Source organism: Lissotriton vulgaris, chromosome 4_1, assembly GCF_964263255.1.
Source record: "Lissotriton vulgaris chromosome 4_1, aLisVul1.2, whole genome shotgun sequence".
Lineage (NCBI taxonomy): Eukaryota > Metazoa > Chordata > Amphibia > Caudata > Salamandridae > Lissotriton > Lissotriton vulgaris.
In genome coordinates this window covers 321,728,084-321,746,636 of record NC_141691.1, presented here as the reverse complement: position 1 = coordinate 321,746,636, position 18,553 = coordinate 321,728,084, and the positions used below count along the sequence as shown (strand labels likewise).

At 44.5% G+C, this 18,553-nt stretch overlaps 1 protein-coding gene across 1 annotated transcript in view; it reads right to left on the bottom strand.

The window, feature by feature from the left end:
* MMGT1 (membrane magnesium transporter 1) overlaps nt 1-18,553 on the bottom strand; it is a 72,243-nt gene that overhangs the window by 44,460 nt on the left and 9,230 nt on the right. The window contains exon 2 of the mRNA XM_086918673.1: nt 7,882-7,934. Within this exon, the coding sequence (XP_086774799.1) occupies nt 7,882-7,934 (53 nt within the window). The remainder of the gene's footprint in view (nt 1-7,881; nt 7,935-18,553) is intronic.

The following is an 18,553-nucleotide window of genomic DNA, read 5'->3' as shown; positions in this document are numbered from 1 at the left end:
CAGAGAATATTCCTGGCCTAGGAACCCCCCACACATTCGCAGGACGGCCGAACACTATTTCATAGGGACTAAGCCCTATTCGGGAGTGTACAGTCGCCCTAGTTGACAGTAATGCTAGAGGCAAAGCGTCAGGCCACGAAAGTCCAGTCGTAGCCTGAATCTTCGCTAGCTTTAGTTTAAGGGTGCCATTGTACCCCTCAACTAATCCAGCTGACTGAGGATGATTGGCGCTGTGGAATTTCTGATTAATTCCAAGGCCCTTACACACACTCTTCATCACACTTCCAACAAACTCACTTCCGTTATCTGACCACACGACTCTAGGCATTCCATACCGAGGAAAGTATTCCTTCAGTAGGATTTTCGCAGTAGACAAAGCAGTATTATCTTTGAGGGGATAGGCCTCAATCCATCGGGAGAATGCGCAAACCACAACCAGAACGTATTTCAGGTTATTGCATCGCTCCATATGGATGAAGTCCAATTGGATCACCTCAAAGGGATACGAAGGAGGAGCAAAACTGCCAGGGGGAGTTGGGGTTCCTTTGCCAGGATTGTACATTATACACACCATACAATTCTTCACCAGACGTTCAGCACATTTCGTAATGCCATCATTCTTCCACACAGCAGCCAACAACTTGCAAATACCTTTCGCGCTAATATGTGCTAACCCGTGTGCCATTGTCACAACGGCCAGCACATACGCATCAGGCAACATCCATCTTTTCTGATCTGACAAATCAATCCAGCAACCATTCACATCCAACTTTCCCGTACTTTCTTTCCACTTCGTCTTTTCAGTATCAGTGGCCTCATTCTGTATTGCTTTCACACTCTCTATAGTATCCTCACACATACTCGATTCTGTAGGCCACCTAACCGAACTCGTCACATACATTCGAGTGCTAAGGTTCCGGGCAGTCTCCTTAGCAATCTCATCTGCAAACGCATTACCACGACCCACATCATCCGTCACTTTACGATGCGCACTACACTTAACAATTGCAACTTGCGCAGGTAAAGTCAGTGCATCCAAAAGATCGTTCACAAGCTGGCCATGCTGGATTTTCGTGCCATGCGACGTCAAGAAACCACGCTCTCGCCACAATCGTCCAAAACTATGCGCTACACCGAAAGCGTACTGGCTATCGGTGTACACATTCACACGTTTCCCTTTTGCTAACACACATGCTCTAGTGAGAGCAATCAGCTCTGCAGCTTGGGCAGAATTCTGATTCAATCTCGCAGTCTCAACAACAGTATTCAACGTTACAACAGCATAAGCAGTAGTCACATCGCCATTCGGCAACTTAAAACATGACCCATCCACATACAGAGTGCCATCCGGGTCTTCCAATGGGGTGTTTTTAAGGTCCACTCGACCTTTTGTTTCCTCTTCTGTCCGCAAGTAACAGTCATGTTCTGCTACTTCATCTGACTCTGCACTAATTGGTAACAAAGTTGCCGGATTTAGGACATTACAACGCTTTATCTGAATGTGGCTTGCCAAGAGCGTCAATTCGTACCCAGATAACCTTGCACTCGTCAAGTGCTGAGTTTTCGTTCGATTCAAAAGAGTATCGACTGCATGCGGAACCATCACCGTAAGCATATTATCCATGACCAATCCTGCTGATTGTCGGATGGAGACCGCAGCTGCCGCAGTTGCTCTCAAACAACTCGGCAATGCTCTAGCTACTGGGTCTAAGGTCGAGGAAAAATATGCACATGGACGTTGCTTACCACCAAAAGGTTGCGTTAAGACACTCAAAGCACAACCTTCCCTCTCGTGAACATATAACGTGAACGGCTTACTGTAATCAGGGGTACCTAACACAGGAGCCGAACACAATGAATCACGTAATTCAGAAAAACTTTTCTGACATTCTTCCGTCCATGGTAAAGGAGTTGAAACATCCTTGCACGTAAGAGCCACCAATGGTTTCGCTAGCAATGAAAAATTAGGAATCCACTGCCTGCAGTACGACGTGATACCTAGAAAGGCACGCACATCTCTCTGGGTTTGTGGCACAGCCATTCGCGCAATCGCTGCAATTCTCTCTGGGGTCAATCTCCTTCCCTCCTTTGACAATAAGTGACCTAGATAGGTTACTTCTTGACAACAATATTGGAGTTTAGAAGGTGACACCTTGTGATTTAACTCACAGAGATGTTGCAGCAACGATACCGTAGCAATTTTGCAAATGTCCTGAGTATCAGCAGCCACCAATAAGTCGTCGACGTATTGGATTAAAGCCGCACCAACCGGCAACCTAAACGCATCCAGTTGACCCTTCAAGGCTTGACTGTAAATCGATGGACTTTCACAGTAGCCCTGAGGAGCGCGTTTGAACCGGAAGCTACGTCCACCGAGAGAGAAACCGAAAAGGTCCCTGCTCTCTTCGGCGATCGGGATGCTGAAAAACGCATTTTTCAAATCAATCACCGAGAACCACGAAGCAGTAGCTGGAATCAGAGTCAGTAGCGCCGTGATGTCAGGCACAACAGGGAATTGAGGAACCACAATTTTATTTACCTCCCGTAAATCGATAACAAAACGATAAACAGGCGGTTTGGTAGGATCAGTACGTTTAAGAATGGGCAGTACAGGGCTGTTGCACACGTTTCCCCGAGTCTCCTCAATAACATCTTTCTCGATCAAATCATAGATGATCGCTAACAAAGCTCGTTCACCATCAAGGGAGATACGGTATTGGGGAATACGTGGCAATCGCACATTCGATTTCAACTGAACAACATAAGGGGAGATATCAAGTAGGCCCACGTCATTCGGACCCGTCGCCCACAAAGACGCAGGAAGAGAATTCAATTCCAGTGGAAGCTTATCGAGAGACAAATACATGGGAGAGACTACTCTCTCTCCTAACGTAAGCTTTACACCCGCAGGAGAACAATACAAAGTTGCATACAAACGTTTAAGCAAATCCAGACCCAAAAGATTCTCACCACAACCAGTGGTCAAAATCAACGGAGCTTCGAGCTCACGAGGCCCAATTTTAAGGGGCAAAGGGCGTGAAACTGGATTGCTAACGGGGGCGCCAGAGAATCCAACGGAAACATTTGTTAAGCCAGACAAAGGTGCGCCAGGGAGTTTCGAATGCATGATAGAACTTTTCGCTGCACCAGTGTCCAACAGAAAAGGCTCAACGACGCCCGATGTAGCAACTGCGACGTAAGGCCCTCTCTGATCAACCGGAACTGATACCACTCCCTCTCCTTGTCTTTGGCTGTCCTAGTAATTACTGTCGTCAGTTCCCTGATCGACGTAATAATCGTCTACATTATACTGCGCAGATCGTCCTTGCGACGATCCACGTTGATCGAAACAGTTATTAGAATTTGATGAATGGTCAGAACGGTCGTTCTGAGCACCACGACCTCTACCACGTGATGCGTGCTGTGAACCACCACGGCCCCCTTTAGATGAATTACCGCTATTACGTCCATTCAAAGCAGGACAATCAAATTTAATGTGTCCCTCCTGTCTACAATAAGCACATTGATTGTACCCTAACGAAGATCTTTGGAAAGAGGAATCATTACGCGGCTGCGATCGATTCGATTGCGTCTGCGATCTATTCTGTTGAGGCGCATTCTGATTAGAACGCGGCGGATACGCTTGTTGTAACAACACTTTAGTTTTGAGCTCTTTCGTCTTTTTATCAGCACGGTCATTCTCCTCTTTCTCTCTATTCTCGTAATATTGTGCCGTAGCCAATATCTGAGCTGAAGTAGAAACGGCCCATGCACTTTCTGAATTCCTTAATTTATTGCTCAAATCGGGCAGTAAGTTCGACACAAATTTATCCACAAACAACCGTTGTCCACCCTCAGTACCCATATCCTGTCCACTATGATCAATGAATGCTTCCTCAAACCTCGTAAAGAAGTCTGATACACTCTCATCTTTCTTCTGCTTACAGGCTGACAACTTGTCCCAATTGACCCTCATAGCTGGCATAAGTGTTTTCATTAATGTTATTATTCGCCCAGGAAGAGCAGTAATCAATTGATCGGGTTTAGTAGCAGCCACTTGTCCAGCGTCTGCCGCTGTAATGGCAGCCCAATCACCACCTAATTCATTTGCGTGATCTTGGTGACGAATCTTGGCCCATACCGGTTGCGGTACGACATTGCCAAACAACATGTCGATATCGGCAAGATTCATTACCGTAGCGTCTACGAGCTGCGATAATTCCTTGTAATACCCAGTAGGATTTTTACGAGGATCGGGCAAAGATTGTTTCACCTGAAGCACTTCCGATCGTTTCCATGGGAGGTGCATCCACACTCTCTCAAAATGTGCCGCTACTGGCTGGGCAGCATTAGTATTATCAGCTGGTATCCAAACCGGCGGAACTTCACGCATAGGATATTGGCCAGACTCGTCTTGTTGCTCAATATCCTCAACGAACAATGCATGAGGAATAGGAGCGGGACGAAGAGATAGTAACCGCTCAATAGCACGTCGGACATTAGTATCTACTATCAGTCCAGTGGCGAACTGAAGTCGAAGTTCAGACAGGGCGGTCAGCACCTCGTCAGGCGCATTGGCCGCTATCTGATCATGAAGGAACTTGCACATTTCATCAAACACATATCTCTGAGTTGGTATGTTGAATTGATTAAACGTTTCGAGGACAACACGGGGTGGATTTCTAAGAGGGTTTACCATCCAACCCATCGCCATGTTATATAGCGCAACACGTTCTCTATTACCAGGAAGCTGGCTACGTCTCTGAGGTCCATCAGAACCAGCAGACCCAAAAACAGGTCCGAGCGACTGAAAGAAGTTTGTCGCAAGGGGAGAGTTACGATTACGAGTAGAGGGAGAAGAGTAAGACACAGGACTAACAAGAGAAGGAGTAGAAACAGTAGCAACAACAGGGGTTAACAACACAGGAGCAGTAGCGGGAGCAGGAGTATGTGGAAGCGGAGGAGCAGTAGGAATAGAAATAGACAAAGGAGCAGGAATAGTTGGAAGAGCGGGTGCAGGTTGAGGAACTGGTGGAGGAACAATAGGTGGAAGAACAGGTACGGCAGGGACCACAGGAGCTGCGGTACCCTGTACGTACGGAGGTGGCGACTTCATAAGATAGGACATTAAAGGATCCTCAACTGCCTCTTCCTTCTTATCCGACTCCGTAGGCAAAGCAGGATAGCATTTATCTATGGACATACGCTGTAGCCTCTCAAACACTTCCTTATCCTTATCCTCCTTATCACGCTGAAACTGCTCAGCTTTCTTCACTATGGTAGCAACATTATCTCGCTGACTACGTTTATTCTGTCTGATTTCTTTCTGTCGGGCTTCTTTGCGCCACAACCGAAAGGCATCAAACATGGCCGGCCTAGATTTACGTTCGAACAACTTTATTTCCAAATTATCTAAGATCGACGCTTCGAAGCTACCGTGAGGTGGCCAACGAAGATCGCCGTCTTTCTTTGTATATTTTATCCAATAATCGTTAAAAGCAATCGGGCCTAGCCCATGTTTGCTATATAAGTCATAAGTAGGAGTTCCAACCGGAGGTATCGGACACGAGTCCTCCAGCAGGGAATCCGCACCACAAGGTCTAAAACAACTGAACAAAGTACTGCGACCAGGCATCTTGCACACTAGCCGAGTTTCACAAACTTCAAGGGTTACGGGATTTACCAAGTCCCAGCAAGAACAAAACCCTCGGTTTTTGGCGGCTGCAGTCGTCAAACAATACAACAACAAAGTACGCTAGCAAAGTGTCACCGACAAAAACACTCACACAGCGTGTACAACAAAGACACTCGCTAAAGTGTCAACAACCAAGAACTCTGGGAGCGACCCACAAATACTTAACTCAAAGATCGATGGCGTCCTCAGGAAGGCCCGTCAATCGTCTCGCTATACCAAGGTCTACGCCAGGCGCCAAAACAGGTCTACAGTCAGGGCAGCAGTCCGTCGCAGCCGTCAGGAGGCGGGAATCTTCGCGGGAAAAGTCTTCGGGCCACTTATTTCGACAACAGGATCGATGAAGCGGGGTGCACCTTCCCTCGGAGATTTCACACGAAGTTCCTCACGATCGTCGGGCTTGGACCGGTACCACTGATGCAGCCCCACGTTGGGCGCCAACTGAAGGACTGGGTTCTTTTGGACCCAGCGGTGCCAGGGCACAACACCTGAAACCTTCGTGGGTAACCTGCTCCGGCGTACAAGTCACAGAGACACGGGACACTTCCTTCGGCGTCAAAGATTCAAGGTTTATTTGCTGCAGGGAACACAGAAGTCACAGGAAGTACATCGAGTGTAGTTCGGGGAGACTGCTTCAAATTGGTTCTGTGGATCGCTCCTTTTATACAGTTTTTACCCATAGGATAACATTGAACACAAAAGTTTACAACCCGGTTCCCACATTTAGCTCCCAGAGGGGTCGCTTTGGTCACTTTGAAACACACAAGGTCCGGAACATAAGTGCGGAAACATTTGGCGGTTCCCAACTGTAAAAACCCATCTTCCCACCATTAGCAAATTCCAATCAGCAGTAAAGTAGATCGAAATAGGAACGAAGACAGGTGCAGAGGAAGACGGAGACAGTGGGGAGATCGGAAAGGGTGTAAAAGGGGAGGTATCGAGAAACACGAGATACAGGCATCAAAGGGACGTGCCTAATGAGATGCACGGCTTGAGACAATAAGTCCGTGCGGCAAGATGAGCCTCGAGCGGCGCCATCTGCCTTACAGCAGCAACCCCCTCGTCATAAAGACACTTACAAAGAACATGTGTCTTCCGCAAATATCTTGGGAGTCCCAGGGTCGCGAAGCGGACAGCGTCCGTTCGCTGGCTACTTGAGGGCAAGAGACAAAATGGATGCCGTATCTAAGATGGAACCCGTGGGTACAGATGAAAAGCCCACATAACAAACGAACGGTTTAAGTTAGCACAGCGAAACTGCGCACACTTACTAAACTCGTCATTTGCGGTTCATAGATACCAGACTCGACCATATTCGTGCGAGTCGAAAACACCACTTACAATTGTCACGGAACCTCACCGTGGCCCGCATTGCTTCAACCGAGTGAAGGAGATGGGTTTAGCGGAGGAGACCGGAGGAGGCTACGTGAGCCAGGGGCCGTTCCCAAATGCCCGGGGACACATCACAGCTGCACTACACTCAAGCGCAGATGCAAGTAAGATTTCTGCCTCCGGGAGTCCAAGCAAGGTCTCCCCAACAATGGTGGAAGGGTGTGTCTGCCCCCGTCCTGAGACGTACCTTGGGGGGGAGGGGAGGGCATTTCTTGGATGTCACATTAGCCGCTGTGCCAGCAGCACTGCACTTTCGCAGACTGCTGCCCTTAATAAAGTTTACATATGCCGGAGGCCACATAGTTTCAGCTATCGGTGAGGCAATTACAACAGTATATGTTGAGGGTAGAGAGATGGTGCACACACTGCGGGGAGGGCGGAAGACCTCACTCTGCCTCACCAACCAACACTCAAGCAGCTGAGCATGAGGAGAGCCTTCCCACGCCCTGTATAAACAGACAAGCGCTTATTATAACCAGTTGGCCCCTACATGCGCTGCTAGCTCCCGAGAGCAAAACGCTCTGGGAGTGAACATTTCCATAAAAGCTGGGACCTTCACAAGCATTTGGCCAATTGCGTGCTAAAGCCAGACGCAAAGGCCAATGGCGTGTGAGCACCACATTCACGAGCTTCACATGAACCGATTCCAAGAGGTCAATTTCCTATAGCAGCGCATGTGCTGCTATAGGCTCGACCTAAAAAGTGAAGATGGCAGGAAAAGTTACAAAATCACATATAAATAACAAGGGCATTCAAATATATGAAACCCAAAATGGAGCAGGTTTCAAATTACTTACATCTATTGGCAAAGTTTCATCTTCCTTTTCTGTTAACCGCATATAGGAGCGATCTGTATTAAAAAACAAACAAATATCAATTTACATTACTTAATATAATTTGCATGTAACTGGCCTACAAACTACTCCATTGAGTTTTAGGAATGACAGGAATTATTCAAAAGCAATGGCAGTTGGAACAGGTCTTTCATTTCATCTATGGGGAGGCCTGAAATATTTTCAATGTATTCTTAGCCCATAACTGAGAAACAGAGCTAAACCAATGGCATTTTATATGGAATATCAGCAAGTCTACTCCATATCTAGTGGTTAGGCATTCCCCTCCACCCCTCCCCATAACTGAGAAACAGAGTTAAACCAATGGCATTTTATATGTAAAATCAGCAGGTCTACTCCATATCTAGTGCAAGGACGGTGGTTAAGGCATTCCTCCACCCACTGTCACCTTGAAAGTGATATAAACTAGGCAAAGTTGAAAATCTTAGCTAAACAAGCTTAATATAAAGGATCGCTGCCTCAGTAATATCACGGTGGAGCCTATCATGAAAAGGCATATAAGGTCAGTATCCAGGGCTGATTTTTAACTATTCGCTGGGGAACACCAATTTATCAAAAGACTTGAAATAGACAATATCCCATGACATATATAGTTCGGTGCTTGCTTTTTTTGTGAGAAAGCAGTACAGGCAGTCAGCCAAACCACTGAAAAATAAAAACCATCTTACATCCTTAGCTTTTTACATTATTGTCAGAGTACTTTTGAGGCTCAGCAAGCAATGTGTCTGATGCGGAACTGGGGATTATGACAAGTAGCCTTTTAGGTACTCAGTTTGTGGGCTTTTTGTGAACTCAAACCGGACGACGACAAGCTCCGAGTAGCAGGTGAGGCTTGAAAAATGTAGAGCAGTGCTCAATGCATTGAGTACATTTTTTTAAGATCATCCAAGAGCTTAAAAACTCAATAGGTGCAGGAAGCGGCAGCCGTCAATACAGTTCTTTTCCGAGTAGAGTGGTAAAGATAAATTACCTTTGGATAGTGGAGTTGCAGCATGTAGTACTGTCTTTAGATGTGTGACATCAGGTAGAACGGAGATATAGCCATTACACAAAGCCATCAGAGTGAAAAGGGTTTTTTACCCTACGCAGAAACTAAAAATAAGCTGAAGGTATCAAATTTGTCTAAGCAACAGATTCTTATAGGGAGACAGTTCAATTATGTGACTGAATAGGAGGCCCATCTGTTCAGGAAAATTTACCATAGGTGGCCACACTTGGCATTTACTGTTAAGTGGCACGCAAAACATAGGTATACGATGTTAGTCAAGATAGAAAAAATCTACGCAGCACACTCCAAAAAGGGCAAAAACACTTCACTTTGCTCAACAATTAAAAACATGTTTTTTCATCTAGTCAGACAATAAAACCTTTTGATTAGCTTTAGATATAAAATACATAAAGGTGCAAAGTGAATGGAGAACACTATTCCGTTCATTCCCAAGAATACAGAGGCAAGAGCCACTTGTTAAACAACCTTAGCAGATAGATGGCTACTTAACGTAATTTTAACTAGCAACAGAAGCACACAGACAAAAATGTATAGGTTACAATTCACCAGATGAAAATGATTTTTTTGCTAAAGAGTATGCAGGGGGAATGCTTGCAATCAGTCATTAACATAAATATGAAATAATTTGAGGAAAATAAAAATATACATAAGCAGAATTCTTGATAATTTATATTTTTATTCTTGGCATTTTGTATCGATCAGTTTCAAGCACGGTATATAGCAGACTTCCCAAATTTTAAATTAGCACATTTATTGTCATGCCTTTGTCACTGCATGTGTTCTTCTTTAACCACTTCCACATCAGGTTAGTAAAGTTTACTATGAATTTAGTGCAATATTCCACTAGTCCTTGGCATAAGCATAACTGTTTAAAGTAAGCCCTCAGTTTTAATAATAATTAAACACATTTTTCTTTTTCCTCATCTCAGTCAATAGGTTGACCCCATAAATCCATGTCACTTTTGACCTAATTTGGACTTCTCACCCTTGACGGTAGGCACCCTTTCAAAACCTGCTCAAATGTTTGATCGTGCGCTTCCAAATTCTTTACCTAAAGTTAGAGGTCATCCTGAAAGTATGTGACTGTATTGGCCTTACAAAGCAACTGATGAATTACCCAGTGGAATACCCCCGACACCAAACCAAAGGGCTTGCAACAGAAACTGTAAGGTCATTCAGGTGATAAACAGTAAAGACTTGGATCGCTCATCTAGTGCAATCTGAAGATGTAGGGAGGAGCGATCCTATGTCAGCAATACTGTTGCACCCTTAATTTCATTAATGTTCAGCAAAGGGTCCAATCAAGTTCATTGACTAGGTCTCGCAAATACACATGCATTCTAATTTTTCCACCCTGCTTTTAGGGCAAAATCAATAGGAGCCAAGCACTTCAAAGCCTTAACTGATTTAATACTTCCCTAAAATAACTTCAACTCTTACTTCAACTGCATTCTCAAGGACAAGGATAGAAGCCTCACCGTTATGCACCTTCAACACTGCCCCTTCCAGAAATGAGATCTTATCTTTGCATTTCTTTAGCAACCTTAGACGGTCAATCAAAATCTTTGGAAAGTTCGGCTTCCCCTTATCATATACTACTTGCTCTTTTGGTTTATCATCGCACAGCACTTGGTCAAAATCCTGAAGGGCTAATGTTCTACCTAACTACCATGATTGACACGACCCTAACAAACATCCTCCATCTTTAGCAACATACACCTTGTAGGAAGTGCAAAATCAATATCTGCCTCAAATTAATCCACAACCCTTATCTTCCCACTCGTATGTCATTAACTGGATATTGGACTCTTTCAGATTTCTCCCTTGTTTCTACATCTTCTCCAAACTGATTGCATCTTGGAGCTGAACCGGCCATGGCTCTCAATGGTATACCATTAACTGTAATCTCACAGAAGGGAGAAGCTTGGTCATCCCTGACCCCACAAATTTGAAGTGTAAATTCTTCCTTCACGTCTTTGTCTTCATCCCTGTTCCTTGATACAAACTACATCTATGTTCCTGCTTAAACTGTAATTTCCTGCACTCCAACCCATGCATATGACAGCAAAGGGACCCATTAGATTACACCTTTTACACACTTTGTTATAGGCACGACAGGCATTGACAGTGGTTAAACGGGCCCTTCTACTATGCATGAAATGCACACCATCTCTACTGTTTCTCTTTCATCCCATCCACATACTGCTTCATGCCTTCCCACCTAAGCTCCCAGTGTCTTTTTAACCATCGGTCTTTTCACTTATTTGCTCTTTGCCAGTGGTTCTTAGCCTGCGGACCCTGAAAGTCAATGGAGGCTACTCCAGGAGTCAGAGACTGCTTAGAAAATTAAATAATATACATAGATTAATAAAGTGTGTATAAATAAAGAAGCCAAATGTGAAACCGATTTTTTAAACAGTAAATGTGAAGGAATTTGAAAGTGGAAGTTAAAAGTTAGTATTCTCAGACTGATTTGTGGGAGCAGCGTATGTCCATCAAACAGAATATAGTATGGACAGTGGGTGGCCTCAATTATATTTAGAAACGCTCCAACCGTACTATTGAAATGCAGTTTTTCATATTTGTGAATTAAATAACCCATTTAGTCATTTTTATATGTTCGACGAATGCTTGTTTCTGTACTTGTGTGCTTTCTTTTGCAGTTCTAATCATTAGGCCGGGATCCTTGGCGTCCAGTAATGACTTAGTGGGCAGGCCGCAGCAGCAAAAGGTTAAGAGCCACTGCCCTATGCTGTTCACTTTAGGTTGTTTTACATCCTGAGACATAGTTAAACTGGGTAGCTATTTCTATGGTTTTTTTCTAAAGCCAAGTCTTTTGTCATTAGCAGTTATTTATGATTAAAATACAAGACAGGGCAGAAAGCAGACCAACAGGCAACAGTCCTTCTGCAACCTACATACCAAAGAAGAAGTCTGTAATGCACCACCAGAGAGCTGACAACTAAAAAAAAAAGGATGATGTTACAACCGAAAAATACAAAGTACTTGGATAATTCAGCTGTGAAAGTGTATTACATGAATGATTATTTGTTGCTTTTGTATGGGATTTTCATACATTTCAAAATACCTTGACATACAAAACACGAAAAATCAGTCAAATGGTGAAAAAAATATCCATCCTACATGTCAAAAGTGTAGAGCAAGGGGCATGACTTAAAATGTTTAATTATGTACGGATTACATTTTAGAAATCTCTTTACATGTCCCTATTAGGGCCACATGCTATATTTCTGTATATGGGCATTGTATTGGGCTTGTGACTAGTCTGCAATGGGTTGGTAAGTGCAAGAGAGACCTGTGGATGAAGCTAGAATTAGGTCACAGGAGAATTGAGCCATATCGGACTATTAGGATGCATGCAAGAAATGTATTTTTGAGCTCTGCAAAATGTTGATAGTACAGGAAGAACCTTTGGAAGCTTATAGGTGCTAAGAACAGAGACAGTCCTTAGTATGACACAACCTTAACTGCGGAAATTTTGGAGCCACCCAGCCGAAAAGATTTAGTGAGTTCTTGCAATGGTCATAGCCTTGCAAGCCAGAAATATGTCCAGAAGCATGGCTTGAGACTCACTGGAGCTTATGAAGTGCCTTAGCAGAAAGTCATGTGTAGACCGCAAACTGTCACCCAAATTGGATGACAAGATTATGTGGGGCAGCTGAAGTAGAGGAATTATCCTCTGTACCAAAGGTAAGCTGTAGAATACAATATAACAGCGTATGAAAGGAGAAGGAACAATGATGGCTTCCTTAAAGGCCCTAAACTAGAAGGAGCAGACTAAAGCATCGCTACTGTAAAGATAAAATGTCAGGGTCAGAATTGCATAAGAGGGAAACAATAAGACAATTGGTTTGAGTTGCAGGCTGTGGGAGGATAGAGCAATATCCTTGCAGAGATACATGTTCGGTTTTAAGGATTCAAATCACCTAATGCGCTAGGTAGCCCTAATGATATTTTCATCTCATTAGTCGGTTTGTTTGGGTGGTGTTCAGAAAGCTAAAGTTTGACCAGGTCAGAACAGTCACAGCTGAGCTCAACACAGCATGTTTGGGTCAATTGTTTTACTGAATTCTAAACTTTCTTCCACAATATGACTGGTGAGGACAATGGTGGTTTTTACGGGAAATTTCGTTTTACAACATTCTCACTTAATTGTTATGCACGGGTAAAGTTTCAGGGCTATAACACACACATTTGGTAGTGAAAGTTGTATGATGCCCATGCCTTCATTTGTGGTTATCTGGCCTTAGATCAAAATTAACCAATGCAGAGATTATAACTGTAAATATAACACCACCATCCTTTGTGTCTTTAATGTACATATTCAATATCAAATCAATAGAAAAAATGATTCAGACCACAACTGAGAGCAACAAATACAGAAATAAAATTATTATTGAATTTAAAATGATTAGATGATAATACTTTTACTTTTAAAACACACTATAAAATGTAACAGTAACAATGTTCTATCGCACCCATACGCCATTTTGCATTAAAACACTATAAAATGGAGCAGTATCAAAGTATAAATCAGCTATTAGGAAGTATCACAATGATATTAAAATGAGTCAAGCTAAGTTCTTAGAGGAGAAAATCAAGGGGGCACAGAACTCAGCAAGGGAACTGTTCTCAATCAAAACCCTGTCCAATCCACCCATTAACAGTGGTCCATCCGAAACTTCAGAGGAGAGGTGTAATAACTTAGCCTCATATTTCCTCTAGAAGGTGACAGCCATTTATAGCTGCTTCAAAACGGATGGAAACCACATAATAGAGGGGGAAGAAGAACATGTAAGAGCTCCCCCAAAACAGGTTATCACTAATTTTCCAAAGATGGAAACGAAGGATCTAGAAACCTTACTTGAGACTGTGAAGTCTGGCTCACCCCTGGACCCAGCACCTCCACACGCTCAAAACAGTAGCGCCCATCACTACACCCAACTTGATGAAGATCATGAATCAGTCACTAGAAACAGGCACAGTTCCAGTGGCCTGGACACATGCCGTGATAAAACCGCTGCTGAAAAAAGCAAACAGATCAATCACAACCAGGGAACTACCGCCCCATCTCCCTGCTACCATATGTTGGCATGCTATTAGAAAAATATGTCAATAAAAACCTTGGAGGCCAATCACTGCCTGCACCATACACAGATGGGCTTCAGGGCACAGCACAGTTCAGTACAGAAACTGCCCTGCTGGTGGTAGTGGAGGAGTTAAAGCAGTCTTTAGACCAAGAAAAAACAGCTGCATTGCTCTTATTAGATTTGAGCGCCGCTTTCGAAACGGTGGATCACCGTATATCGTGCAGAAGACTCTCAGACAAAGGAGTAAGGGGTTCGGCACTCAAATGGTTGACATAATTTTTTTTATTTTGATAAACATTTTATTGTTGTTGCGTTTTCATACACTTCCATATGATCAACGAACAGTAAACATCTCCCTCTGCAGTTAAATTGTACATTGTACATTTCATGGCATACACAACAATTATCTCACAGCGTAGAAACTTACACTACAACAGGTAACATTACTTTCTTAGCATCCCTTCCATAACCAACATCATCATTTATTCATAGCCATAGTTCAGTCTATTCAGCCCTTCCTATATTCACGGGCTAACTTCAGGGGTTGAGGCCGTTTGTGGAGGCTCACATATATTCCCCCGGAATTCATTCCATTTTCCCCATATTCTGGACCATTTTTTGGGACATCCCCTGTGGGTGTAGACCGCCCATTCAGCCACCATTGCGACATCCATGTCCCTTTCCCTCTGTTTATGCGTAGATAACCCAGAACTCCAGTTCTTGGCTATAATTTGCTTGGCGGTCGTCGTCCCGAGCGTGGCCCAGTTCTGTAGTGCCAGATTTAAATCCGTAAGTTGCCAGACATTTAGGAGGCAGCACCTGCCTGCCTGCCTGCCCCCCCACCTCCGAGATCTCATTCATTACCCGTTCCCAGTAGGATTGTATACCCAGACAGTCCCATATGATAAAATGTGGCAGTATGCCCACAACCTCTGAGGCAGAGGGGATCAGGGGGGGGGGGGGGTGTTCAAGCTTGTGTAGTGTGGTGCGTGGATAATATATACGATGTAGAACTTTGAGTTGTATGAGTTTTAGCCTAGATGGGATTGCTGCCTCACGAGTCGACGCCAATGCGTCCATCCAGTCTGACTCCTCCATGTCCCCCAAGTCTGCCTGCCACCTTTCCTTCAGTGTCGCCATAGGGTCTGGTTGGTTATTTACCAGCTTACGATACATCTGTGAGACGGCCTTTTTTCCATATAATCCATGAGGAGTCTGTCTTCCAAGGGCGAAGACTCTGCTTGTTGGGTGTCTGGTGGGATAGCGCTCTGGAGTGCATGTCTAATTTGGATATATCAAGAGTTCTGTCTCCCCCATCCCATATATTTTCCCGCAGTGTTGCGAAGGGTAGGATATTACTGATCACCTATTTTAGTAATGCAGATGAGATCCCATTGTCTAAATCCCTTAGTGTTAGCCAGGGTGCCCAAACGTCGAGTCTCCCAGAGGTGGGTGGCCAGTGTCAGTACTCCTTCCCAACCTAGCGCCCTTTGTGCAGTGTGCCATAATTTAATTGTGTGTGCCGTCGGTCCTGTGAGTGTATTTCGTCTCTTGTTGGTGTAAAGGGCTTTCATCAGATGTTCTGCGGGTAGGAGGCATCTGTCTATTCTGAATGCCGGTTCGTCCTGTGGGACGTGCAGCCACTGGTTTATCACCTTTAGTTTTGAGGCCCAATAGTATATTTTAACATTTGGTAATGAGATTCCCCCATTGTACCAGCTACGTACTAATTTGTGTTGTGCTATGCGGGCGGTTTCCCGTCCCACAGCAACGTGGATACTTCAGCTTCAATTGCTTTAAAGTAAGAGGAGGGGACTGGGAATGGGGTATTCTGAAGGGCGTAGAGGAACCTAGGCTGGGCCAGCATTTTGAAGAGCGCCGCCCTCCTCAGTAACGTCAACGGAAGGGATCTCCAGTGTTTGACATGTGCCCGGAGCCTTGCCAGCAGCTTCATCAGGTTTTCCTCCATAAAACTAGTTTCCAGCGGGGTAACCTATATTCCTAAAAATGTAAATCATCTGGTCGCAATCTGCAACTCCCAACCTTGGGGGAGCCCGAGAGTAGGACCATGGACCACATAGAGCAGTGATTTTGTCCAGTTGATAATATATCGTGACACTGTCCCATATGCCGTGAAAATGTTCAGCAGAACACCAGGGATCTTGCGGGGGATGTTAAGTATATTAACACATCATCCGCGTAAAGCGAAATCCGGTCTTCCCAGTCCGTCTCCCATTTCATCCCACGGATTGACAAATCCTGCCTTATCCATGCTGCAAGTGGTTCCAGCATTAGGGCTAAGAGGAGTGGGGACAGCGGGCAGCCTTGCCTCGTCGTCCTCCCCAATGCAAACTCTCACGATATGCGTCCATTTGGTACCACTTGTGCTAGGGGTGCTGTGTATAAAAATTTGATCCACTCGCAGAACTTTGGACCGAATCCCAACTTTCGGAGTACTGCGAACAAAAACGGCCATTCCACAAGGTCGAACGCCATTGTGGCGTCTAATGAGAAGATGGCCGCATCTTCTTGGATCATTGGCATCCGAGCGTTGACATCATTCTTGAGTGATCGTACATTTCAAGTACAGGAAAATACCAATCTCTCCCAAACCATGCCATTGAAGTGTGAAGTCCCACAGGGCTCCTCACTGAGTTCAACACTCTTCAATGTTTATGTTAAACAGCTTGCCAAAATCGAACTAGAATTTGATAGATTCATGACTTCGTACGCCGATGATATGCAGTCGATTATCTCCCTGCCCCCAAAAAACTGCAAGGATGGTGAGAGACTATCCTCCTGCCTGGTTAAAGTAAAAGAATGGATGACAGCAAACTACTTAAAGCTGCATGGAGACGAAAATGAGTTATTGCTCATTGGAAATAAGACAATACCCAGGCACGCATGCCTAGGTAAACCACCCACTCTGGCAGAAACGGTTAAAAAACTATTCTGGCTAGAATCAGTTCGCTCTATGATCTCACAGGCCAACAAGGTCAGAGCAACCTGCTTTGGACTTCTCAGAAGTCTACATAAAATGTTAGACAGAATATTCACACAACTAAGGAAAACAGTGATCCACTCACTGGTAACCTCGCGACTGGACTATGGAAATTCACTGTTCCTGGGGGCACCTAAATGCGTCACCCAGAAACTGCAGATAGCCTAGAATGCTGCTGCAAGATTACTGTTTGACATTACAGCTCAGGAATTGGTAAAAAAGCATCTATAAGACTACACTGGCTTCCAGTGGAGGTCAGAATAAAATGTAAGGTATTGGTCATTACACATAGAGCACGGCACAATAAAGGGCCCAAAAAAGTTAGGAGTTTAATCTCCCCCTATATTCCAAAGAGGTAGTTGCTTTCTAGCATTGAAGAACAGCTAAAACCGACAAAGGTCAGAAGGGGAAAATGGGTAGGGAGATTGTTGTAAATGAAGTCAGCAGGCAGATGTAAGGCTTAACACTTATTTATTAAGCACCATAGAGAAAAGCTGGTGTTCCCATCAGAAAGCAGGAGCTAACTGACAGGACAGAACAAAGGAGAAAATGACATCAGGGAAAATGGAATGTAGGACTTAAAGGGATACATAAAACATAAGTGCAGAGAATACAACATATCCTCTTCCCTTCATATGGAGAATCAATTAAAAAAAAACGAAAGTAAGTCGAACAAAAACATTATAAGACCATGCCCTTCGTTGCAGAGAGAGACCTTACTTGCAAACAAAGTCACGTAGATGAACTGGAGGTCTTCTCACTCTCTGGATTCTACTTGCGCTAACCTCATTGGCCTGTTCTCTGGGCTCTCTGAACCCCACCGGTTCTCGCTCGGCTTTCTTATACAGTGCCACACGCCTCAAGTTCCAACTCTCCCCATTAAATAAGGTAACAAATCTCTTGTGTACAGACTTGATCTTAAATGGACCCCTGAACTTCGTCAGTCCGACACCCACACGACCTGGTTTGACCTTAACCCAATCATTCACAGCGAATTTACACGCGCCATCAGATTCGCAAACAGTGTCAGGCTCACCATGACCAGCAGGAGGATCAGCGTCCATGAGTTCTTTCATCCAAGCAGCCACAAGTTTAGTACCCGCAGGACGTCCCCTCATGACAGAAAACGGGACTAAACCAGTCACCCCATTTTCTGTAGTCCTGTAGGCCCACACCAGGTCATTAACTAAAGTCTTCACATCCATGCGGGAAGAAATTGCCATTTGAATGGCACCTTTGACCATTCGGTTGGCCCTCTCCACTATGCCATTTCCCTGGGGGTTGTAAAGTGAGGTCCTAGAGTGAATAATGCCGCACTTTCCCAAGAAATTAGCCATCTCCAGGGAGGTGAGTTGTGTCCCATTGTCAGTAATGATCCTTGTGGGGAAACCTTCCTCCCTAAAGATCTCACCCAACACGGCTATAGTGCTGCTCGTGGTGATCTCCCTCATGAATTTGACTACTAACCACTTGGAAGAGACGTCAACTACCACC